Here is a 27,134-nt window from a genome sequence, read left to right as displayed (position 1 = left end):
AGCATCGTGGTAGCAGCTGCACTGTGGTAGCCTAATATAAATACGTTAAATTACGCATACGGGACGAACTCCTGGCTAAGTTAGAATAATGGCTAACCTTAGCATAGAAATTCTTTCCTTATCGCCGTAGTAGGCAGTTTTATAATCCCTTATCGTTTCTGAGAAAAATGAAATATTATACGGGTCGGCTGTAAAGTTTATCCCACTAATCTTATTTTCACGGTCTATCTTATCATAGTACGTTTAGTCATACGTTTTTACATTATCACGAAAAAGAGCTGTATGCAAGGAATTTAATCTTTAATTTTAGCTCCCGTAGCACTGAGCCCAAATGATTAAGAAATTCACACATCAGGGTGGTAGCCTTTCCCTGGCAGTTCCTTTCCCTGTGTTCCCAGGAAGATTTGGTACCCGAAAAATTACACAGCTTGTATGAAGCTGTGTAATTTTATTTGGATGGATTTAAGATGTCATTTTTTCCACGGACGATAGGGTATCAAAATAACATTGTTCGACTCAGGTAGGATCATGTTCGGGTAAAATTATTCTGGTGTGTATTCACCCCCTACCATACACACTGGCGGTGGCTTTCAGGGTATATATAAATAAAAAAGGTAAGAGCATTAACAGGCGTACCCCGGAATCGAGCCTGGACCTGCTGAGTCAGTAACGCAGCGCTCTACCCACTGGACTGTCACGTCGCTCAAATTGGATAAGGAAGAGATAAAAATGCTGGAGAAGATTCTGGAACCAAAAAGAAGAGGAGAAAAGTAGAATCAATCATGTGTGCATAAAACAGGCGGGAGACAACGGGTAGGACGAGAGGCAAGACTGGCACCAAGTGGGTAGTTGAACTCAGAAAGGAGTGGACAGAGACGGGGACTATATTGATGAAAAGGAAAACTGGGGTACAAGTGCGTAGCAACTAATGCGCCGGAGGTGGGAGACAGGAAGAAGAATATGAAAGACCTGGTTAGACAAACACCAACGGGGAAAGAACAGAAGAGGATACTAAACAAGTTGGAGAATGAACGGGAGAGAAGGAAGGAGAGGATGTGCAGGGAGGATAAGATGAAAATCAAACCACGATGGAGCTATATCCGTGTTGCAATGCATCAATGGCAGAGTGTCAAAATCTTGCGTCTTGACAGTGATGCGAATTATTTTTACTCTCTGCAATTGTTACATTGTAATGCATATTAGCGGATGACTCAGGCAAAAAGTTACTGTCGCGGCATCTCCCGCAATTTCTTGTAATCTTACCGTGTTACTTCAAAGTCCATGACGGAAGATGAGTAAATTACCTGTGACGGGGAAGGAAACAAATTTGTATGATTATTCTTAGATGAATATCTCAATTTTGCAGCTTCATTGATTGTGCCACTGTATTTAATATTCGAAAATGTTATGCATTCTGTAAATCCGTTGTGGGGAATACCGGTCATTCGGGAAAGTGACACTCGCGGAAAATGTCCGCGCACGGCCGCGTTTCTGTCGCAAACAAAACTTAGTTCAGCTCCTTCCGCTCAAGTCCTGAAATTGGCGGGATGGACTGTCGCGATAGGGATGCGTACACGATTGAGACATTGACCCACGACGTGACCTTTCCCTTCAAGGACCCCATCTACCCTTCGAGTCGCTTGCTGCGTGAGACGATGGGCAGCCCCATCGTGGTGGACAACGGGTCCGGGATGATGAAGGCGGGGTTGGCCGGCAATGACATGCCCAGCGCGTGCTTCGCGTCCATCGTGGGGAGGCACAGATACCAGGTGAGGGCCACCGCCACCACACCCTCAGCTACTGGCGACGGCCATTCTTTTATTCTAAACAATATTCCTCCTGCACACTCAAAGATGGCGCAGCAGACCTTTCCTCGGGCACATTTCGTTCTTACCACGAGGTTTCTTAATTCGTCGCGTGCGAGAACGAGCGAGGGGTCCGAGAATCCAACAATTCACCGAGAAGGACCTTCCAGGTGTATTGAAGCTGTGTTCATGCATCCGGTCTTGTGCTATATGTTTGCGTCTTCATCATAGTAGCCCGTTTCACGCCTGCGCCAGAGTCGGGAGGAAACAGAAGACGACGGTGATCCGCGCCGTTTACTTTTTGGTGGGCGATTGATAAATGACAGACGGTGAGGGCCGGTCATCGCTTGCCGTTTGTCATTTATTTATTTTCCAGCTCGCTGCCGCTAGTTGGGGCGGTGAGCTGCGTTCTATTCGCCCTCTCGCAGTCCGAAACGGGAAGCATGAAAACGTGGCTTTCGACGACCTCCTCAGGGGCCGGTGGTGGCGACGTGGCAGCTGGACAGCTACGTGGGGGATGAGGCGCAGGCCAAGCGAGGGATGCTGGCGCTGAGTTACCCCATGGAGCACGGCATCGTGAACAACTGGGACGACATGGAGAAGATCTGGCACCACACCTTCTACAGCGAACTGCGCCTCGCGCCTGAAGAGCATCCGGTGCTACTCTCGGAGGTTCCGCTCAACCCCAAGGCCAACAGGGAGAAGATGACGCAGGTGAGGGACGACGCCGATCTGGTTGCCCGGCCAACAATTCCCCCAATTCACTGGCGACTTAAAAACAAACGAGCGCCGACGCACGCGAAACGGAGGAAATCCACAAGGTGCACTCGGCCGTCTCGCGTTCACTGCTCACTGGGAGCACTTTCGTTTGGTACCCTTGGTGCGTCCCGTCATGACTTCATGATCATGGCCCACAGCCGTCCGTGTTCATGTGCTTGCAGTAGCTGGCAGCCCACAGCTGAGGTCCTTTGATCCATTGTGAGATAGACGAAGAGGTCGGAGAGAGATTCCCTGCTGGATTTAGTCTACCCTTAGCAATCACACCACTTAATATTCTGACCTGACAGCGTACTGCATTCTAGCTCTATATGGCACGCAGTTTGCTAGTCACCTTGTCAAATCACTGCATACACGTTTTTGGTTGCCATGGAGCGCCCAAAATGTATTCTAATCCGCCAAGGAAACCGAGCGAGGATACGAGTGGGTGTCCTTGGTGTACAGAAAGTAACTTACGTTTCAATCTCGCGTGGGAGTGGTTGAGGCTAGAGCCACCATCTTGGTGTCTAAACGTCCCTACACTCTGTCGCAAGTATGCGACATGGTTCTCCCTTCCTGGCTCCTCCGACTACCCACCCCAAGCAATCAACGACGCACTGTTGCAGGTGTACAACAATAGTATTCCTCCCTGGTTTTCCCCAAAACTCCCAAGCAACCAACGACAATGTTTCCAAGCGATCAACAACAATAGTATTCCTCCCCAGGGTTTTTCCCCAAAACTCCCACGTGACCAACAACAATGCTCCTAAGTTGGGTATAAAAGCCCTGATCGCGGGGCGAAAAGCGGTCAGTGGTTATCTGGCGGTGACCGGTAGGGCACGAAGCTTCGGCAGTGTTGCGCTTGTCGCGACAGCGTGTCCTATTCTTGACTCATCTTGGACGAGGGCTCCGCCCAGGTTACGTTCGTCGTGACCGCGTCCAACCGTAACCCCACACCTGACACCAATATGTCGCAAGGGGCGTTCCTAACTGATGCGACACAAAGGGTATCGGGGAAAGTCAGAGATACCACACCGAGTCTTACCCAAACAATCGTTTATTATACAAAATACAGTTGAAATGCACCATTTACAAAGTTATACGCAATTTATGGATGGCTAGACCCTCAGTACACCAACGCGCGTCCGTCAGGAAGGGGGTGTGGCAGGGCGGACGCAGTCACGACACGCATAACCTGGGCAGAGCCCTCGTCCGAAGTTGAGTCAGAAAATAGGACACGCTGTCGCGACAAGCGCAACATAGCCGAAGCATCGTGCCCTACCGGTCACCACCAGATAACCAACTGACCCTTACCTGGGAAAGGGTGTAGGCAGGTTGGACGCGGTCACGACGAACGTAACCTGGGCGGAGCCCTCGTCCAAGATGAGTCAAGAATAGGACACGCTGTCGCGACAAGCGCAACACTGCCGAAGCTTCGTGCCCTACCGGTCACCGCCAGATAACCACTGACCGCTTTTCGCCCCGCGATCAGGGCTTTTATACCCAACTTAGGAGCATTGTTGTTGGTCACGTGGGAGTTTTGGGGAAAAACCCTGGGGAGGAATACTATTGTTGTTGATCGCTTGGAAACATTGTCGTTGGTTGCTTGGGAGTTTTGGGGAAAACCAGGGAGGAATACTATTGTTGTACACCTGCAACAGTGCGTCGTTGATTGCTTGGGGTGGGTAGTCGGAGGAGCCAGGAAGGGAGAACCATGTCGCATACTTGCGACAACTCAGTACTCATCCTAATGTAGTAGTGTGCCGACTGCGGTTCTTCTACTTTGCTCACTTTGAACTGTTAACATTTGCGCTGCAGCAAAAAATCCCGCCATTTGTGAAGTGCAATCTGTGATTACGCTTTACTGGCAAAAAATCACAAGCCAATTGAAATTCATAAGCAACATTATGAAGTGTAAGCAGATGGAATGATGAATGATGGTGGAATGAGGCAGTGGTGTATCCAGTTCAAAAATGGCCACCGCACCAATGTTCACGATGAGAACCGTAGTGGTCGGCCTAGCCGCGTGACAGATGACCTGACTGATGGTCAATGATTTTACATAGTTGACACTCGTCCGTTTACTCTTAAACTGACAACATCACTGACGCACAATACTGTCACTCATCACTCAGTCGGTTCACATCACAAATTTCCCTAAGATGAATGTCAGCAAACTTTGAAGTTAATTGCCAGTAAAAACCTCACAAAACGGATTTTACATTTGGCGGGATTTCTGATTGTAATGTTCATTTTGACTTGCTACTGTGGCGCGGGCTTCCGAACACTGCAGATGGCTCGAAGTGTATTATTGCCGTAGTGTGTGCGTGTCACCACAGCAAGCATTCGGCTCCCGCCCCAGTAATTCGCTCGCCACACGCAAACATAGATTACTTTCTGGGCAGCACTCGTGTTTCATTTGAAGAACACATTTGGTTTCACATTTCAATGACGTTAATCATCAAAGTATTTGCTTGAAGTTAGAAGATCAGGACGCCTACAATTGAAAGTAGCAATTTCACTCTTTATTTGTTCAGCAACAAGAGTCCTTACACAAAAATGAAATAAACTACTCAGTTCGAAGTCACGCGAGCAGAAACTATTTAAATTGTCCATCTTAGACCTCAAATCATTTGCTAGAAGGCTGCAACATTGCACGACACGGTTTCTTCCAGCCCACCGGCATTCCCACCCACCAGAAGTTGAAATAAAACTATCATTTTGAGTTTCTGCAATCAGACGTTTTTTTAGTTAAACTCGATGTTCTCTCAGGAACGGAGAACGGTCATTACGGGAACAAATAGTTACACATAACGCCACATTCAACTTAACCAATAATAATAATAATAGCATGCTACTAATCCTTCCAAGGGTAATGCGATTTCCGTATTGGCCAGCCAGCATTTGTTTTATCTTGCTTCACTGTCCCCTCTCGTCCGACTCCATCCGACATACGGTGACGTCAAAAGCCCTTCTCCACAAAGCCCTAAAACCTCTCCCTTTCCCCTTCCGACAAAATACGTGACATCATTTATGGGCGACCCGAGGGGATGACGCTTTGCATATTTGCAGATCATGTTCGAGAACTTCAGCGTGCCGGCCTTATTCGTGTCTATCCAGGCGGTGATGTCCCTTTTTGCCTCCGGGCGCACCACGGGCGTGGTCCTCGACTCCGGCGACGGCGTCTCCCACACCGTGCCCATCTACCAAGGCAAGTAAAATGCCCCTCCCTCCCCAGAGATCCGCATGGAAAAGATCTGAACCGAAGAGGTGAAGGGATGGGCCGTGGTGGTCCATTGGATTCTGCGAGGGTTGCCGTTCGGAGGATCCGGGTTCGATTCCGAATGATGGCGCCCCCGGCTTCACCCTCTGGAGTGTGATTTTTCGAATACCAGACCCATCCAGGGAAACCGTATGGGGCAAATTGTGAATAACTGCCCTCCCTTGTTAATACTTGTCGATGTGTGAATTTCACACGGCGCATAGGGCCGGGTATTCGTTGTCTGCCCAATAAATATGCGAACTGGTCCAATCTGGTGGCCATGACGCGGACTATAGCCCCGCCCACTAGCGGCGCTGGTTGCCTAGGACACAATGAGTCGAATGTGCTTGGCGGATCGTCGAGCAGTGCGTATGGTGCCAGTTATGTTAGTTTCTGTTGTTTTTACTGTTTGTCGAAAATTAAAATTGACGATATCGCGGAGCAACGAATCAACATCAATTTGTTGGTGATGTGCTGTAAAAGTTAACAATAAATTACTGAAATGTTGACAGCTGTTTACGGTGATAATTCTCTGAAGAAAACATCCGTTTTCAAGTGGATTAAACGTTTTAAAGATGGCCGACAAGACGCCATGGAAGATGCAAGGCCGGGACGACCTTCAACCACATGCGTTGATGACAACATTGATCGTGTGCGGTCCCTTGTCCTTACCGATCGTCGAAAAACTGTCCGAATGATAGCCGATGAAAATAATTTCGGAAAATCAACAATGCACACTATTTTAACCGAACATGATGGATGGTCCTTCACCATAGCAATGCACCTGAACATTCTGCATTGATTGTTCGCCAGTTACCGGCAAAACATTCAATCACCTTGATCCTTGATCATCCTCATTAATTCGCCAGATCTCGCTCCCTGTGACTTTTTCCTTTTCCCAAAATGTAAAAATGTGATGAGGGAACATCACTGGGAAGATGTGGACACAATGAAGCAAGAAATGGCAGGAAAACTTAAAAGCTTAACTGCCGAGGACTTCTAAGGGTGCTTTAAGCAGTGGGAAAGAAGATGGAATAAGTGCATAGTACGAATGGAGACTACTTTGAAGGGGATGAAATCGATGTAGACCACATTTTGCAAAATTAAGTTTCTATGGTTTCAGTTCGCGTATGTATTGGACAGACCTCGTACGAAGTCACCGCAACCCTACTCGCCAATGAAACCAATGGCCGGGTTGAATACAGCGACTTCCTTAATATTCGGATGTTACATCGAATTGTTCCCAATTGCGAAAACATTTCTCTTACTCATTCATGCGTCCCTTTAGTCGTTTACATACCTTGGATGGCTGCCGGTCCAACACATGGTTATACCATCACATTAATTCTCTTTCAAGCACCGATAGAAATTTTTCCCATAATGCCCCTGACCGGTCCAATTAATTATTCCCTTGATTTTCCTCGTGGAGTCTTCCCTTAGTTTTCTCCTGAAACGGGCGTTATATGCGTCCTGAAGCTTGTGAATAGACTGCAAAGACCTCCCACGTGATCGCAGGCTATCCACGTGGTCTCTTCGGAAGGGAAGCCATCTTGCGTGCAACAGAGGACACGGACGGGCATTATTACCAACATTTGGTTCCGTGCGAGAATCTGCTGCCAATAAGAGCCAATGCTGTACATCCGTTACCATTTACAAAAAACTATCTTGAGCAAGGAAAGTGACAAGACTGTGAATGAAATGAGAACTATAAGAATGTCATTTGTGCATACGAAACAAATATTTCATGACGTGAATAATGGCAATGTTCTGGCATTGTCAACAGGATTTGACCGTCGCTCACCAACATGGGAGTCAGTGGGGGGGCTTTCGTTCTGAATCAGTGAGTTGAGATGCTTGGTGTGAACCACTTGTAAGTATATCCGGATCGAATTGCTTGAAACTGCCTATTAACCACAAACTTGACGAGGCGAAAGGGCCTGTACTTATGACCCATAGAGCTTTCCCAGCGGATGCAACTATAATTGATTCTAGCGCGGTTTCACAAAAGGTTATGATATTGTCACGAAATGGGAAGGCTTTAAAATTAACGCTGGGGGACAATAAATAGAAGTTAACTTGTTAAGGAAATTTGTGGATGGCATTGATCAGGGTATTATGTTCATAAAAAGAGGAATGAAGTACGGTAAGGAATCTTCAACCGAGACCCGGTAGTTGATGACAGGCAACACAGGAAAAGATGCAGGGATAAGATAAGTGAAAACTGTGAGAAGGAGAGTCGTTTCCTTTGGTATGGACAGTCGAGGGAGAGGATAATCGTAGATAGGAGGCTTTTTGATGTGGTTGTAGAGAATTACAGAAAAAATTTAAACGAACGGAAAGGAAGACAAGACAAATCATTAAATTCAGAATCTGTGCGATAGATGGATTGGATGTGAATCAATCATGAAAAAACGAAGTTAATGAGATTCTCGAGAAAAGAAGTCAAAGCTGAACTATAAAGTTGGGAGGCGTCATCCGGAATACGTAAAACAGTCCACTTCTTTGGAAAGGTCTCGTGTCTTGGATGAGGGTGGACGGTGTAATGGTGACATTTTAAGAAGAATTGCTTTAGTTGGAGAAGCATCTACAGAGAGGCAGGAGTGCATGGCCGTCACCTAAATAAAGACGTAAAGAAAGCACTACTGAAAACAGTTGTTGATAGTTTACGTTTATAGTTAGGCAGTTGTTTATGATTCATAACTTAGTCGTCGAGGCGGGAAAATAAGCTTAGTTTGGAGGCTTTTGAGATGAGGGTGTGCAGAAAAATGGAGAAAATAAAATGGACGGAAGGGAAACCAAAGGACGAAGCTCTAGGCATGGTAGGGGAAGAGAGAACGTTGCTGGGAGAAATTCGAAGAAGGCAGGACGAGCGGATATAGGGAGGTATTGAGCTCCTATGGGATGCTGAAAGCTGCAACATGGAGATGAGTGGTGGAAACGCGGGGCATGGGGAGGAAAAGAACGGGCATTTTGGTTGAAATTTTGGTATGGAGGTAGAAAGTATGCAGAGCTAAAGAATGAGTTACTGCAGTATGTACCATGGGGTTTAAGGATATTTTTGCCATATTAATAGAGATACAGGTAGTGTGTAGTGACAGGGTACATCAAAACCTACCCTATTTGGTAAACTACTGCTAATAATATAATTGTGGGAAGATCCATTCTCGTAATGTGAACATGCGCGTTCAATTTGTTCATGGCTTGTGAGAGATGTACTCTATAAGATTCTTATGTTTTATGAAATATTTTGGAATGTGTGAGGTGAAAAGAGCACGGAATGACAAGGAAATAAGGATGATTCACATGATGCATGGCATACATGGTACACGGTAAGGATGGCATACACGGAGTGTTCCAAAAGTAATGCAATTAAATTTTTCGCGCCACTCCTATTGGTCGGAGTGGTATCGAACTATTTGGAGTGGGCGGGGGAGACGCTAAGCTTTGCCAAAAAACCGGTCTCAGTGCTCTCCAAGCTGTGGAAGTGGCATGACGTCCGTTATTGTAAACCTCTGCGTGCCGACCATGTCACGAAAGATCAAACAAGCGGAAATTTCAAGTGACCTTTTGCAACGTATTGAAAATGAACCTGATCATTTGGACAACGTCATCACTAGTGATGTAACCAGGGATTTTGAATGCGACCAAGAAATAAAACGCCAAAGCTCTGAGTGGCACTCCGACCAGTCCCCCTAGCCCAAGAGAGGCAAGAATGAGTAAATCAAAAGTGAAAACAATGCTCATTGTCTTTTTTGACAGTAAAGGAGTGGTCCATTAAGAGTTTGTTCCTCAAGGACAGACGGTTAACGCTGCCTACTACTTGGATGTGCAGCAAAGACTGCGAAAAAGGCTCATCAGGACGAGATAAGACATCTCCACTACCAGGCAACTCCATCACGACAACGCACCTTGCCACAACGCGCTACGAGTCCACGAGTTCCTGGCCAAACACCATGTGCCAGCGCTGCTCCACCCCCCTATAGTCCTGACGTCGCCCCAGCAGACTTCTCTTTGTTTCCTCGCTTTAAGATAGCCCTGAAAGGAACCCGTATTTTCGTCCATAGAAGAGATCCAATCAGCCGTGACGAAGACCGTGCGAGCGAGAGGTCCCCGAAGACACCTTCCAGGGCGCGTACCGGTCATGGCAAAGTCGCTGGAAAAAATGCGTAGAGGCCCACGGACAGCACTTTGAAGAATTTTAAGTGTTAGTGTAAATCTTTTCAATAAATTACTTTAAAAAAATAAAAGTATTACTTTTGGAACGCATCCTGTATGTAAAGTAGTAATTTTCCATGATAATCCAACAAGTAGACATTTTCGGCTTCCCTTATCCAATAGGTGAAGGGATGAAGGGTATGCATGGATATTGTAAGGTAAGAAAAGTACTTTTATACACTTGATTTTACTCAACCATAGACTCTGTTTCAACGAAATAGTTATAAGTTCACCATTTTAATAAGGTAGAAGAATCTTTGGCGAAATAATATATTTGAAACAGCTGTCTAATACGATTCGTTCACCTCGTGGGGCAATTTTCACGTTTTGAGCGTACAACATCCTTTTTTCTAATTTTCACTGCTCGCCACATGAAGAGTTAATGTTGGTTTATTTCCCCTTCAAAAGCATAGTTTATGTAGTTATAAAAAGAATACGGGAGGACCTTAGCCCTCTTATTTTTACTTTTTTTATTTATAAATATACTCTGCTAGCCATTGCCAGGGTGTGTGGCAGGGGGTGAATACATGCCAGAATAATTTTACCCGAACATGTCACTTCTGCGGTCGAACAATGTAATTATGATCCACCATAGTTCGTGGAAAAAATGACATCTTAACTCTACCTGTTTTATACTATCTCTCTAATTTTTCGATCACGATGTCTCCTATCGTAGTAAGATGGGGGTAATAATACATTTTCAACACCACTGCTGAAGAGACCTCCTTCCAATTAATGCGATAGTTTTAATCTGTTTTAATTTAACCTTCGCTCCGTGAGTGATTCCCAGCCTAGCTGCTCTAACATTTTGGATGCGCTTCTAAGTTTATCATAACAATGTTTTACGAATCTGGCTCCTCCACGCTGCACGCGATCCAAGTCGGCAATCAATCCAACTTCCTGAGGATTCCATATACTTTCAGCATATTCTAAATGAGGCCTAACCAGCGAAAGATCTCTCTTTTACCTTTTCATCACATTTACCCAGTACTCCTCTAATAAATCCTAATTTTTTGTTAGCTTGTCCACATATGTGTCCCTGTATGTGTTTCACCCAGGAGAGATCGTGAGTGAGGGTAACGCCTACGTATTTAATTGAGTCTACAAACTCAATTTTGGTGTTCCCAATGCAATAGGCGTTTGAGTGGGAATTGCTCTTTTTCAAAAAATGTAAGACGACGCACATTTTTAATTCAAATGAAATTCCCTTCGGCATAAATGTAATGCCTCGGACGTTAATCGAGAGCTGCACAAACCGTGCAATGCTCGCTCGGCTCTTCTTGTAATTGACCCTCTTGCCTCTCATCTTTCGCATCGGGATGAACAGGTTACTCCATGAGCCACGCCATCAGGCGACTGAACCTCGCGGGCCGTGACGTTTCCGAGTTCCTGTCGAACATCCTGCGGGAAGTGGGCCTATCCCTGAGGACGTCGGCCGAGCGGGAGATCGCGCGAGACATCAAGGAGAAGCTATGCTACGTGGCCCTCGACTACAACAGCGAGATGGCGAGCCCACCGCAGCGGGCCGCTGAATACATGCTGCCCGACGGAACGGTTAAGTTAAACCTACCTTAACCGGTAGATTTCTTCTTAATAATAATATTAATACTAGTATGTGTATGTATATGTATGCATGCATACATATACATACACATATACATACATGTGTATGTATATGTATGCATGCATACGAGGGGTTGCCATGGTCGAAGGTTAGGAGCCAGACGAAAGGTAGTCCACGCAGCGTCTGTCCCTCAGTGAGGCGGCTGCAATGGCGTCTGACCACAGTGGGGCGGCCAGTAAGTGATGGTGTCACGTTAAAAACACTATTGAGGAAGGCAACGGGAAACCACCTCAATTATCATTCCCAAGATTTACATGATGGACAAAACAGAGATTTTGAGTCCTGGCAACTACGGGGCTCGGCCCAATCGGCCGTGTGTCGTGCCCGGCAGCGGGGGAGGCAAGGCTTCCGCGGTCGTCATCCCACGAAACCCTTGTAAGGGAAAACCAGAAGCAGCAAGACAGAAGACGCAGGGGAAGAAGACCACATTAGTTAGAATAGGAACGTGGAATGTTAGAACAATGATGAGGACAGGGAAATTGGATAATGTTAAGCGTGAGATGGAAACGGGAAATATAGATATTTAAGGTCTATGAAGGATAGCGGGGATTACTGGAGTGATAATTATAGAATAATATACAGCGGCGGGGACGAGAGCCAACGAGGGGTTGCCATAGTATTAAATGAAGAGGTAGGAAGAAGCGTAGTCAACATAGAGAAGGTAACGGATAGATTATTACTAATAGAAATACAAGCCGAACCTGTAAGGCAGGGTTGCCCATTATCACCATTGCTGTTCAACCTGTATGCAGAGGAAATGATTAAAGAGGCATGGGAAGGATTGGAGGTAGAAATGAAGGTGGGCGGGGAATTCGTGAAATCAGTTAGGTTTGCTGATGACCAAGCTTTAGTTTGTCAGTCAGCCAAGGGGCTGCAAGCATTGCTTAGTGAATTGGAAATTCAGTGGGACAGGTGGGATGAAAATCAATATTAAAAAAACAAAGGTTATGCGATTCTCTAGAAAGAAAAAGGCTAAGCTTAACAAAAAAATAGGAGGGCAAAAACTAGAGCAGGTTGAACAATTTACGTATCTCGGTAGTGTTTTGGACCAACACGGTCAAAGTAGTAAGGACGTTAGGAGAAGAATTACGCTAGGCAAAGAGTCTTTCACAAGGAGGAGGGAGTTGATGACGGGGACGTTGAGTAAGGATTTCAATGCAACAATTTCAGAGGGTAAAAATCATTCGCCTTTACTGGGATTCGAACCCAGATCCCTCAATATCCGGTTGAATGCTTTAGCCTCTTAAGCTACCGAGACATCCTCTTAAACTCTGAAATTTTGGGGCTTTTAAAGGAACTAGATGGTGTCAAAGTATAAACACCATAAGTGTTTAAAGTTGGCTTTAACCTCGTGGACAGTGGCGCGTCGCGCACGAATACGAACGCCTATGACATTGAATGTACGGCATTTCGTCACAACATTTAGTTCCTTTAAAAGCCCCAAAATTTCAGAGTTTAAGAGGACGCCTCGGTAGCTTAAGTGGCTAAAGCACTCGACCGGATATTGAGGGATCTGGGTTCGAATCCCAGTCAAGGCGAATGATTTTTACACTCTGAAATTGTTGCATTGAAATGCACATTAACGGATGACTCCGTTAAAAGTTACTGTTGCGGCATCTCCCGCAGTTTCTTTGAAAATTGTTGAGTAAGGATGTTAAGAAAAGACTCTTAAAAACTTCGATATGGAGCGTAGCTATGTACGGCGCGGAACGTGGTCATGGAAGCAGGAGGATGGACGCAGACTGGAGGCTTTTGAAATTTGGGGTGTGGAGAAGAATGGAGAAGGTGAAATGGACCGAGAAGAAACAAACGAGAAAGTACTTGGTATGGTGGGCGAAGTGAGGGCTTTGTTGGGAGCAATCGTATGGAGGCAGGAAAAGTGGCTGAAGGGGGTATTGACCGGCAGCGGGATGTTGAAGAATGTAACTTAGGGGAGAATGTTAGGCAAACCAGGAAAGGGCAGGAACAGGATAGGGATGTTGGACGGGATGAAGGTAGGAAGACCGTACTCAGAGCTGAAGAGGGACCTGATGTAGAGTAGGATGTTGTGTTTTGCTAGGGGTAACAAATTATTTAATTAGTAATTACGTCCATCCAAAAACCTACCTTAACCGGTAGATTACCTAATGATAATATATATAGATGATTTCGAAGAAGTAACACGGAAGTGTTGAATAACCGTAACCGTTATAAGTCATTACTTCTACTTCTTCCGATGAAGACGGAGTTGAATTCCGTCGAAATGATCAAGAAATAACGTGTGAGTGATATTTTTATATGTTCTTATATTGTTTGTTGCTTTCAAATCTATATATAAATGTATACACACGCACACACACACATTAACACAAAATCCCGGCACATGGTGAACAAATATTCATTCACATGGAAAAAGATATAAGGAAAAGGGATAGGAACACATTAAGGACGAATACTGGAACAGTCGGGAAGGCGGAATCAGGCAGATCACGAGTGTAAAAATATTTCCTAGACCGGGACTTGAACACCGGATCTTGTCTCTTGCCGGGCGGATGCTCTAACCACTTGAGCTGTGATATAATTATTATATTCTGTTCAGAATATTACAGTTTGTTTGCATCATGAATAATATCAGGTCACAGATGATGAGTACATCATGTTTTTTTTATATATGTGTATGCATGTATACATACATAATATATATTTCACATACACATACAAACCCATACATACACACATACATTTGTACACGCAAACACATACATAAAAACATTTGCATACAGACGCATACATGTACATTTGACCATGAACATTGTGAAAGAAAGACATTGTGAGAGAAAGGAAGACAAGGTCCACAGATATTAAGAGGAAGATTGTAACTAGCAATGGAAAATTATGTACTGTAAGAAATTAGGTAATTCCGGCACCGAATGGGTACCGGACATCACCTACCAGAGTTCTGATCGTGGACAGCGTGGCTCTGGTCGCGACGAGTGCTTCGCCGCTTCCCGGGGCGCCTCGTCCGACGGGTCGTCGAGCGAGGGCGCGGCATTTCGCCGCATCCCCCCCCCCCCCGGCCTCGTCCGAAGAGGAAGAGCCAGCTGTGGTCTCCAAGAAGAGGGGGTAATTCGGCAGCGTTCCCTGGGGGGCCTTTTTCGAAGGAGCACCGATTGGGGCCACCACGGGGCAAGAGGTGGCCTCGGGGAGGCTCGGAGTGGCGGACTGGGAGTCATCGGCCGAAGGGGCGAGGTCGGGAAAAATCAGGGGAGATAGTTGCATGTGGTCCGTCTCTAGACACCTTGGCTGTCCTCAATAGGGAAAGACGATGTGGTATGTGGGATTTTTGACTTTGGGAAACTTGTAAGTGTGTCGACTTCCGGGATCTGTGACGCTTCCTTTATTGTCCATGTCAAAGGGGTCGAGAGGCGAGCTGTTGGGGATGGGAAACAATCGCAATCAGATGCATCCTCCTCACCTGTCACCAGAGGTTCTCGGGGTGTTTGAAGACCGTGACGCAAGGATTGCGAGGCAAGGGCGTCTATGACGTGAGCGGGGGGAGGGGGGCAAAGGCGATCCCTCCTCATTTGACGAGGTCACGGAGACGGGGGCTGGAGGTCGTGTGAGACTAGGCGAGGTGGTAGGTAGGTGAGCTACTAGTAGATCGGTATTCGAGAACAGGAGCTTTGGGTCGTATGTGTTCTTCTTTTTCGGATCCTTTACTTCCACTGACATTAGTTTCCGCAGAGTATTGCCAAAAATCCTAGTCATTGTAGTTTCGGTTTCTAACTTCGGGATGGCGATTGTATCCAACTTGTATCGCCACAATCTCTTCAGGTGTGAGGCACAACGACTCTATTGTGAAGAGGAAGACCTCCAACGAGGTAGGGGGTTTCGCCTTCACGCCAACTTGCAAGAATCAAAGGTGTTCAAGCGGCGCACAGCCATTTAAGGAAATGAAATTCTGCACACATTCATTCACAAGAAGGAAAGCACACACAAAGGAACATACAATCCAAATGGGAAAAACACATGGGCGCTCCCTCCCCGCTACAAGCCGCACCCGGCGGTAGCAAACAAAAATGAGCCTAAGCTCTACGCCAGGAGTCAAGGTCAGTCTTGATCCAGTAAACAAAACGAAAGCACGGCCTTCCCGGCGGAAAAAAGTCGAGAGTCAAACTCCACGCTTCTGGAAGAACTAGGCGGTCAACCGCCGCTCCAAAAAAAACACGATCGGAACCTCGATTTCCGAGAGAGTCCGGCGGTGCCGCTCTCCAAAGCCCGGTCGCCGATGCCTCGGACGCCGGCGAAATCAGACACTCGGTAAACACGACAAGCACGTCCTGCTATCGAGGAAACGTAATTTACCCTGAGCTCTGTGGGTCTTATATGTCACCAAGCGTCCCGATTCTTTGGCCAAGAGATGGCGTGAAGGGACTGTTTCACCTACAACAGGAGAAATAGACAACACACGAGGGAAGGACAGTGGGCAAGCAATCATACAATGTCGTAAAGGATAGGAACTGTGCGTTTCGTGGCACGCATAGCCAGAAGAAAGAGATGAGCCACATTGGCCAAATACAAATTCAAACACGAAATCCCGCCATATGGCGAACAAATATTCATTCACAAAGAAATAGATACATGGAAAAGGGGATAGGAACACACATAAAGGATGAACACAGGAGAGATGGGGAAGGCAGAATCGAACAGATCACAAGAGTAAAAATATTTCCTAGACCGGGACATGAACACCGGATCTTTCGACTTGCCGGGCGGATGCTCTTAACCACTTGAGCTATGGAGGAAACAGGGTAAATTACGTTTTCTCGATAGCTCAAGTGGTTAATATCGTAAAAGTATCGTAAATATCGTCATTAAAATATCGTAAAAGTACCCTATCGTAATATCGTATAGTATTGCTTCATCGAAGAAATTTCAGCGTCGGAAGTAAAGCGACGCGGTTCCTGGCCATCCGGATGTTCGTTCTACTGATGATCTTGGCCGTATTTATACAGTTCATCCGAAAAATGATGAATGCTTGGTTCTATTTGCGGTTGTTACCGATGAATGTCTGAGGGCCAACATCGTTCGAATCACTACCAATTATCTATGGTGTAGTGTGCTCAAAATTTCGTGCTGCATCTAAAGAGGTCAATTTGCTCAAAGCAATAATCATTAGGACACGACAATGGCTAATGCAACTATTTCTGCATCTCCAAGTCAGGAACGCACATTATTTGATATCATCAATTCGACATGCTTCCCATCCAATCCACTTGACCTGTGTGCAAGGATAATGCGTCAGAAAACATTTTACATCGAATTCGTGTATGTTCAAGAAATCTCGATTCTAGGTATATTGATGAGATGCATAACTAGGCTTTGCTGTTGATTGAAGACGTGTTACCTCATGTGCGGGAGTTCATTAGAGAAGGATCCCGGTCAAGGCGAATGATTTTTGCACTCTGAAATAGTTGTTAGTGAAGTTAGGAATGCATATACATATACATTTATGTATGTATATATATATATTATATATATACATACATAAATAAACCGATATATATATATATATATATATATATATCGGTTTAGTAGGTGATGGTAGAGTTCACCAAGTACTAAGCCCGACGGCGTGTGAAATTCACACATCAGGGTAGGGGGGCCAGTTGCTTTCCCTGTACCGGTTATGGTTTCCCAGGAAGACCTGGTACCCGAAAAACCACATAGCTTGGTTGGAGCTGCAGGTGCCCAGGGTGCCTTGCTCGGGAATCGAACCCGGGACCCTCCGGTCAACAGTCCAACGCTCTACCCACTGGACTACCGCGACCCACACACACACACACACACACACACACACACACACACACACACATATATATATATATATATATATATATATATATATATATATATATATATATATATATATATATATATATACCAAAACCTAACCTACCCTATCCGGTAGATAACCTAATAATTTATATATATACACACCCACACAGACTTGAATAATGCATTGAAAACATGTACAAGGACACATTTAATACAGAAAAAAGGCGAAGACATTGACAAAAAAAGGAAAAAGAGTACTTAAATAAAATTGAAATAGAACAAAGATTCGAAGCCATAATTTCTCATCCCGCCAAAGGGAAAAAGTCAAAGAAATGCTTCGATCGACACGAATAATCAAACTTTATCAGAGAAAATGGCATCTTGAAATTTTGTCAATAAGATAAAAGTAACAGACGCTTTAAGAACTATTTATGACGCTAACACAACGCCTAACGGAAGGATGGACCTCTGCCGTGATGGTGTGGCATACAACCCCTATGTGCAATCTTCATTATGATTAGAATCATTTTTTATAGAAATATTCGCCTACGCCGAGAATTTTTCCCAGTGATCTATAAGTTTAGGAGAAACTATTGCCGCTCACTCTTTCTACGACCATTTGAATGAAAATGCACGGACTGCATCAGCTGCGCGAAATTTGGGACAGCAGCATTCCACGAAATTACGCTAAAAATGCCTCACAAAATAACAAATGAAATAAACAGTCTTTTGAGGTGATTGAAATTTCGAACCTACTGGTTGGGTCACTTTTGCACCAAACCCTCTCAAAGGCAGTGAGAAGTTGTCGGGAATCCTCGATTCTTATTGGCGCGTGTACACTCCCATACCATACGCTGCCCTCGCCCCAGGTGTGCCCACGAAACAATCAGCCCGAACTTACGGTTGGAGATGGCTGCAATTGACTGATAGTGACGTCGTTCTCCTCCTGGCACACATATAGGTCATCCAGTTGGACAAGGAGCGGTTCCGTGCCCCAGAGGTGCTGTTCCAGCCGCATATCTTGGGGCTGGATGTGACTGGAATCCACGAGATGGTGCGCGACACCATCACGCAGTGTAGCATGGACGTGCGCAAGGATCTCTTCGCCAACGTCGTCCTCTCAGGTAACCCTAGGAGCACCAAAGGAATGGTGCTCTCTCACTCTCTCTGGACTTCTCCGTCGCTGCATCCACCTGTTTTGTCTCGTCTTTTTCACTGCTCTGCCCCTGGATGTCCTTTGTCTATGCTCCGGTCATCTCTCTTAGCATCTTTGCCCGCCTTCCCTTCCTTGGTTGCATCCACAATACCCTCAAGCGAACAACTCCTTCGCCGCATATGCTCCTTTGGCTTTGGCTACTCCCATCATGCGTCTCTCGTCTTCAGGATCTAATGCCTTAATCCTTCACATTATCCACTTTATGTCCACAATTTATTCCCAGAGACTATCTCATAGTCCATGATTCACACTCTGAAACCATTACATTCCCAATTAAATTCTGTCCTCAGATGAATCCCTGAAACTATTTTATACCTAACTCATCGCTCTGTTTGCATGTTTCGTCATATCTTTACCCATGTAATTATTCCAATTAACACCAAAGGTGGAGTTCGCAGTAACCTGCAGGTTATGGCGTCGAGCAGGAGAGGGTTTGAGGTGAGCTTCTTATGAGGGCGTCATGCACAGCGACTGACTGTTGGATGGTTGAGTGGGCTTAGTCCAGGTTTAGAATACCGCCCATAGAGGGGAGTGCTCATGTCGAGGAGGGGCATTAAGGCACGTTAGATGCACTGATATAAAAATGCATCACTCCCCTACTCCTGAGTGGATGGAGGGGAGAAACACCCCCATCCCCCATTAAGTCTTCCCCATGCGAGAAAAGCATAGTTGCCTCCTCCTCTATTATCACCTGATTCCAAATGGACTATAGACCCACATGCGGAGCAGACTACACAGCAGTGTTGGCTAGGTTATCCCGAACAGACTATATCCTAGCGATAGATGTGACACAACATTCGACTATGCCTGACGCGGTTCAACGACCTGCTTGTGCAATCTGTTTTCTTCTTTTCGGTTCAGTTCCCTGTCTTTCTAACACGATGGCCGTCTCGTAGATATCGCTGAATGACATACGGAAGTTATAGTATTTGTGCCGTGGATCGTTTTTCAATGGAATATAAGGAATTACAAGCTGTAAACGATAGCAAAATAAGCAGACTTTGTGGAATGTTCCGCATTCTGAAGGGGGAGAAAGCTTGGGCAGATATTATGAAAGAGGCGGGGAACCCAAATTTTATGGGGAGAAATGATCGCAAATTTAAGGTAAAATGCCGGGCACAAAGAACGAATTAAAAAAAAATTTCTTTTCTAAATAAAACAATTGTAAATTGGAACACCTTACTTGCAAAACTATTCGAGCCCTTTCCCAACAGAGTGTATACTTTTAGGAAAAGATGTAAGGAGTAGTAGTAGTTTTTAGGGGAGGCGACCGACAGCTAAGGTCATTTGCGCCATAGGGGATGGACAGGAAAGGATGAAGGGCGGAGAGAAACCCGGCGTCGGCATTAGCCTACTCTTTACGAAAGGCGCCAAGGGGTCCGCAGTTTAACGTCCCATCCGACGGACGGCGTACTCACTCAAAGTGCCCTCCACAAAGCACCTCAAGTAGGGATCGAGATACCTCTGAAAAATATTCAACACCGCCGGGATTTGAACCCGCGCCCTCAGGGTGGGAAGCCAGTACGTTAGCCCCCGCACCATCTCGATCCCCAGATGTAAGGAATATATGTAATAATTTGATTGATGTGTGGTGTATTGTATTATATGTAATAGCTTAATTTTTTTTAATTTATCCTTTTTTTCTTGCTGCTTGATTGATGTCAATGAGATGGGGATTCTCTTGTTTTGTGAAAGAGATTTGTGTGGTTGGAAGTTTCCTTTAAGTTTACTTTTGTTTTACCGACTGATTTTATCTATTATCTTTTGTGATTATTTGGGACTTTTGTGCAACCTGGCACTGTCTATCTGCACATTTGGATTTTAATAATAATATTTGCCAGGAACATTACAAAACTTAAAATATTTCTTTTTTTTTACCAAGTTCACCGGCATATTTAAAAAAAACTTCCCAGTTTTAAAAGCAAATGACTCTAAATTGTTGAATTATAAAAAAAGAGGTGTTCTTTTGATGCAATCGTCTTCAGCGAATGAAAAAATTCAGGCATTAATCAATGATTAGGTTTTAATTCCCTATCATGTCAGCACTCAAAATGTGCAATCACGGAAGCCGTGAGATGACTCTAATGGACTCCTGATAAGGTCAATTCACTTCAAGATTTCATTGCATTAATGAGGCTCGGGAGTGGTAAATCTCTATTCAAACATCTAAGTCTCCCGTTAGCAATAACACCGTTTGGAATGCTCGTCACCGTCGCCACTTTATCAGATTTCGTCATAGACCTTCTTTAATATTTTTCAATTTCGTATATCCGCTTCTGCAATCTCTTGAGATATCAGAGTTCAATTTTAGATATCACAATGGTTCTCGTTAAAACTTACATTTCCCACTCTAGAAGCTGTCTTATCTTTGATTTGCCCGCTTTTTTTGAATAACCCTTGGCGACCATAATTTTTCGCGGGTTTTCTCTACAGATGATCGCGAGTTGGCTGTTCAGTTATTGTTTTCCATGATGTTCTCATCGTCCTCATAATGTATGCTTGTAATATTGTCAAGCAACTGTCATGGATTTATACCATTCTCTTCCACAGTGTACGTGTGGGTGGGAATATTATGGGAAGAATCAATCCCAGCCGTACTCTTACAAATGGACCAAGGATATGGCGACGGAAATTAGTGAGAGAGAAAAAAATAAAATAAATAATTCAAATAAAATAAAATAAAATGATATTAAGGGGAGGTTAGAACAGAACAAATAATCAAACAATAATATAGAAAAAACGCTCTGGCTAAGGTGCACTAGATAGCATTGACCCTCGCCCTTATCAAGCACTCACACCCTGACAGGGCTTGGGAGAGAATTATCTTTGCGCCAGCGGCCCGCCAATCACACGTGATTTCGTGAACACACCGCTCTCCTCTTTGAAGCGACCGGACCAGATGGGACGGATCCCCTTTCCAGAGTGCATATCAATTCACATGCCGTCACAGATTCACTTGAAATAATTTTAATGGCGATGTATCCGTGTGCAAAGTTTTTACTCTTCTACATTTCAAAGTGTATGTAGTTAAGAAAGTAATAAGATCACGATAAATTAAGTACACAGTTTTAGTATATTACACTCCTATTTTGAAGTACAGTACTTCAAAATAGGAGTGTAAGTTCAACTGTTGTAAGTATGGGGATCTCGCATGGGTACAGGTCAGCATGGATGGTTTGAATACCTTTTCACAAATGAAATTAATTAGAGCTTAATGTTTGTTCTAAATTTCTTTCATGGTACCAAAATCGGTGCTCTCCGGGTATTACACCTGGATTAAGCAGTAATTATGAGACCAGAGAATGCATCCAGGAAAACGAGCCAAGTTTGGACCAGCAGATTCCATGAGGTTACACCAGGAGCTAAACCACGTCTTCCGCGGTTCACGTCAAATTGTACGGTCGTGAAGGGAGGGCAAAATAATCAGGAAAATTCGACAGGAGAAGGCAAATGAAGGATATTTAATGGTCGCCGGGACCATTGGATGGAACTGGTTGGATTAGCAAGCGAAAGAATTGCTTCGGGTTCGATGCCTTTGGCAACCCCGTCAAAGATCAGAGCGGTGGAAGGTCTTCCCTGGAAACCGCACGGGGCACCAGGAATCAGGATCTATCCCCTTATTAATATATAGTTCATGCAAGTGACTCGTACCTTAGGGTACGGGATGAATTGAAACCTCATTAAACCAACAGCTTGGTTGATTTTCTGTGGCATTATTTGTGGACGGAATATTAACGAGGATTATGCGAACTTCGTTTCACGCGGGCTACCTCCAATCACACACTCGTCACCATTTTGTCGCAAATTCGATGCGATCGCGTTTACCGACGGTTATTTCCACTCGTCACCCACCAGGAGGATCCACAATGTACCCGGGGATGCCGGAGAGGCTGTCGAGGGAGCTGTCGATGCTGACGCGGCCGACGGTCAAGGTGGTGATCTCCGCTCCCCCCGAGAGGAAGTACTCGACTTGGATGGGAGGGTCCATTTTGGCATCCCTGTCTGCCTTCCAGCATATGTTGATCACCCGGGCGGAATACGAAGAGTGCGGCTGCAGGATCGTGCATAGGAAGTGTTTCTGAAGGAACGCGGAGGTGATGCGAAAGACTTCGAATTGAGGAAGAGACGTTTGTCAAATGGCGACTTCCCTTACAGACGGCTGTTTTAGACCGGTACTGGCATATGTTTCCGTTTTGTGCCATCGAAACCAAGAACCAAAGATTTCACATCCAATTGAAAATATGTCCGACATCGACAGCTCTTGGTGACATAATTACAATATACTGTGAATAAATTTTACATGGCTGTTATTGCATCTTAATGATTTTATTTTCGCTAGCTATTTAAAGGAAGAAGTCGTTATATTTTTTTTATAATTGTTTTCATATTCCTAAAAGTACATGGTAAGACAACATAAAATACAAGAGACATTCCTCATTTATTATAAGGAAAACATCAAGATTTCTTTGGATTTTTTCAAAACTTACCACTGTACCACGTGTTACTAATATTCACGTTCTATCATGTAATTGGGGGTAATTACGAAGGACACCAGGCAATTACCCGCCCCCCTTTCGGCGCCTTCGTCTCTATGTCATCGCCTCCATCTCCACACCAACTGAGCGGCAATCGGCGTCCATCGCTGGTGTTTTGCCGCTAGAGGTGTCGCACGAGAGAAGTGATTAATGCCGTCCCATGCAGCAGCATTTTATCGCAATAACTTGCCTCCTCCGCCAAGAAAAAGGTGCCAGGAATGCCGTCCAGAGTCGCCCTGAAGGGAGGGGCTATGGTATAGGGTGACTTGGAAAGGGGCTTGGGCGCAATTTCGCACACCACCTCCTCAGCGCGAAGTTCTCGCTCTCTGTCCCAAACATTTAACGGGAGGACGATTTTCACACAGTCAACAGTTATTGCTCTGTTCTCGATGGTAGGAATTGTTAACCACATCGGGAATTAACTTTGTTAACAATTTTTAACATTGGGAATTGTGGTGACCACAATAATGAGGTCGATGGCTGGTTTTGATCGGTGAGGCTATCACGTGAGGCTTCGTGAGGATAGGTGAGGCTTCGAGCTTACCTAATACTAAGCCCTAGATGGCGTGTGAAATTCAGCCATCAGGTTAATAAAACGGGGGATTCATTGACTTGTGTCGTAATTGGTTTATCCGGGAGATCTAATATCCGAAACATCACCTAGTTTGGCTGGAGATGAGGGTTCCCGAAGGCGTCAACCGGTGTTGAACCCAGGCCTTCCGGTCAGTGACCCAGCGCTCTCAGACCCTTGATTACTGTAAGTTTGAATTGCCCAAACGCGTATTAACCTGTGCATAGTGCCTTCCACTTGTAGCAATAGTGTTCTATTCCACAGAAATGGAGAATAACTACCACAACTTCATTTGATAGAGGAAGGCGTCAAGGATTGACGGAGGTTTTAACTTGAAGGATCTTATCAGGTTACCTTAGTATTAGTACCAAGTAAAATTACTTCCGATGAGCCACGCATGAATGTGCACAGTCATTTTTTGGATATCCCGCGAATTTTGCCCTCCTACATAGAGTTATGTCTTCTGCATATGTATTGTCATTTTTTTTTAATATCGGCCAATACGTTCGAGTAAATTTAAAAAAAAGCACATAAAAACCAACACGGCGGCTCAATGTTTAAATGGCTAGGTTCTCCTTCATACTGACTATGACGTTTTGCAGGCCGAGAGAATATACAATCTACAAGGGGCCCTGTAAAGTTTTCGGGTGTACAATAATGGTATTGATGGAATATGCGTCCAATACTATGACAACTGTTTTGGATGAGGAGAATATAAAATGTGATCGCATACCGAGCGTCGCGACGTGGCGAAATAATCGACTACGTGTATGTTCATGTATGTCTTGTAAACATGTTCATGAAAGACTGTAGGATGAATGTAGAGATTAAAAGAAGTGGAAAATCCGCCGGTACCAAAGCTCTTGGTAGCACGCAGAGTACGTCAAAAAATGAATATTTCCCTAAGACAGTAAAAATAGCACTTTATAAAAGCATACGTTTGTACTCCTCCACACATTGTTGCATGGAAGTGAAGCATGGGTATTTCAAGATAAGCATAATTCTCGACGGAGTCTGTCCCAAAAAAGTAACCAAACCGATTTTTGCTGGCGAAGCGGGCGATTGGAGTGACGATTTGTGGCGGTAAAAATGGTGATGGGTCTTGTAAAAGTAACACTACCCGGATCAGTTGTCTGCGGGCCGTTACCGTCAGTGGATCGCTCCTAGACTGAACCCCTGTTCGAAGGTCGTGTCACAAATTCACGATGCCACTTTCCATTGAGCAATGATATGCGATACAATTTTGGGTTAAACTCGGGAAATTGGGTTCGGAGACCATGACCATGGTAAAGGATGCTTGCGGAGATGGAAAAATGTCCCTGGTGATGGTTTTCTGCTTGCACAGGCTGTTCTGGGAGAATAGCAAGGAGGTTGACGATGAGGAATGCCCATCAACAACACAGTGTGATGAAAACGTGCAAAAAGTGAGACACGTGCTCAATTCTAATTGTCCCCCGAGTGTCAGGATGTTAGCAGACGGATGCAATACTCAGAAAATCACAGTGCATTGCATTCTTAAAGAAGATTTATCCATGAGAAAGGTGTGTCAAGACGGTCCCTATGGTGCGGTCGGAAGACAGCTTGTGTGACAATCTTGCCTTGGACCACTGTGAGAGTGACCCGAATATTTCAGAATAGGTGGTTACTGATGACGAGACATGGGTACTTTTGAGTACGACCCGAGTACAACCCCTTTTTATTACCATTTTGGGCCACTGGATTATGCCAAAGAGGCTGTGACGAGGTGCCTGAACGAGATTCCCGTCGACGCCTTCGAGGAAGTGTTCCAGAAGCGTGGCAGAGGTGCTGCCATCGGTGTGTGGAAGGGTGCACACAAGTACGCTATTTTGAATAGTTTTAGTAATTTGTACTTTGATCTGCAATAAAGTTTAACCCCGATTTATTCTGTTTAAAACCTCGATACAGTTTCAATAAATATACAAAACATAACACATTAAACAATAAAGGGACCACAACATAACCTGCCGCATTAGGGCAGTTTCCTTTAAACAGGTTGCAACTCTAATTTAAGAGTTGGGGTCTTCCCCTAAAACATTACCTAAATCTCCATTTATTTTAAAACTTTCTCTCGCTCTTTAATATTTATTGCACTGCATAAGGACATTTCACCATCAGGGGCAGGGCACAATCATTGCAGCAAGGTTGTATTTTTCCCTCTGTTAAGATGTACGAGTGAGTGAGGGTAGAGTGCCCTATCCTCAAGTGCATGGCCTCTTCCCTCTGATTTTTCCGGATGGATGAGGGCCACGCAGAAACGACTGCTTTTATGGCCCTAAGTTTATTATTATGCAAGGACCGCCAAGCTTCCTTCCACTGGTTTAAACCCTAATTCCGCATGGCAGACTTAAAATCCTCCACATGTACCGATGTGGAATTGGTTTTGTGTGTGCCCAGGGCTTCCTTTGGTGCTTTTTCATTTCCAGGTATTCCCACATGACCAGAGGAGTCCTATAAACCTTCAACACTTCATTGAACTCGAGTAACCAACAGATGATTAGCAAGGCACTGCTTAATTTGAGAGGTTTTAATGATATGGAGAGTTAAAAGAACTCTGTTTGGTTGAAGGACCTTTGACAAATATTTATCCATGAAGTGTTCTTTGCAGAATTAGATTTGTATACATAACCAACATCTTGGAATGTGTAACTTTTAGCAGAATGAAAATTATGCCTACTGAAATATTTTACATGAACATGAGATGAGACGTTCCACACATTATATTCCATTTTACAGTTCCAATTTTTATTTTAGTAATACAAACTTAAATTTTCTCATATAGCCTTTTCAGTTACAAGGTTTACTATTTAATTTATAGAAATTAGAGAAAGGGAGGGATGTAATTCTTAAGTAGGCAGTGAGTGAGTATCGAAGAGGGTGGCACAATCACGGAGTGAACAAGTTTGAAAATTTTAGAAGGTTAGAAAAAAGGCAGCATAGTTCATTGCAAAGAATTTGGCTCACCTGAAATATGCCCTCCATAACAAAATAAAAAGCGGAGAGAATTTATAAAACTAAAATACAGGTCCTTGGCAACTCATTACAAACTGGGGAACTCCAAGGAAACATTCATGTAATGCAAATGGCAACACACAAGACATGCACCAAAACATTTCAAAGAATGATAATTTCTGGTTCCCCCCCCCCCCCCGCCCAGTGAAGGCCCTTCTTCTAGAGGGATAATCCTCAATCTCAGGGAAGGGTTTTTCATGTTGATATATATGTCAAATAATCTGTGTAAGGAACTAAAGCTTCAGAAGAACAAGAAATTCACTGTACTTGAGGTGTTGTGTACATGAAATTCCTAAGCAGCCA

At 44.6% G+C, this 27,134-nt stretch overlaps 1 protein-coding gene across 1 annotated transcript; it reads left to right on the top strand.

Annotated features, from left to right (window-relative positions):
* Positions 1 to 1,547: 1,547 nt before the first annotated feature.
* On the top strand, positions 1,548 to 22,777 carry LOC139696526 (actin-5-like). The gene is made up of 6 exons (XM_071595326.1): positions 1,548 to 1,769; positions 2,280 to 2,519; positions 5,634 to 5,772; positions 11,366 to 11,592; positions 18,441 to 18,603; positions 22,551 to 22,777. Exons 1-6 carry the CDS (start codon positions 1,548 to 1,550, stop codon positions 22,775 to 22,777), a joined length of 1,218 nt encoding a protein of 405 aa, XP_071451427.1.
* Positions 22,778 to 27,134: the final 4,357 nt, after the last annotated feature.

The sequence above is a fragment of the Hetaerina americana genome, unplaced genomic scaffold (assembly GCF_022747635.1).
Source record: "Hetaerina americana unplaced genomic scaffold, ioHetAmer1.1.p SCAF_7, whole genome shotgun sequence".
NCBI lineage: Eukaryota > Metazoa > Arthropoda > Insecta > Odonata > Calopterygidae > Hetaerina > Hetaerina americana.
This window is presented reverse-complemented; position numbering and strand designations above follow the sequence as displayed.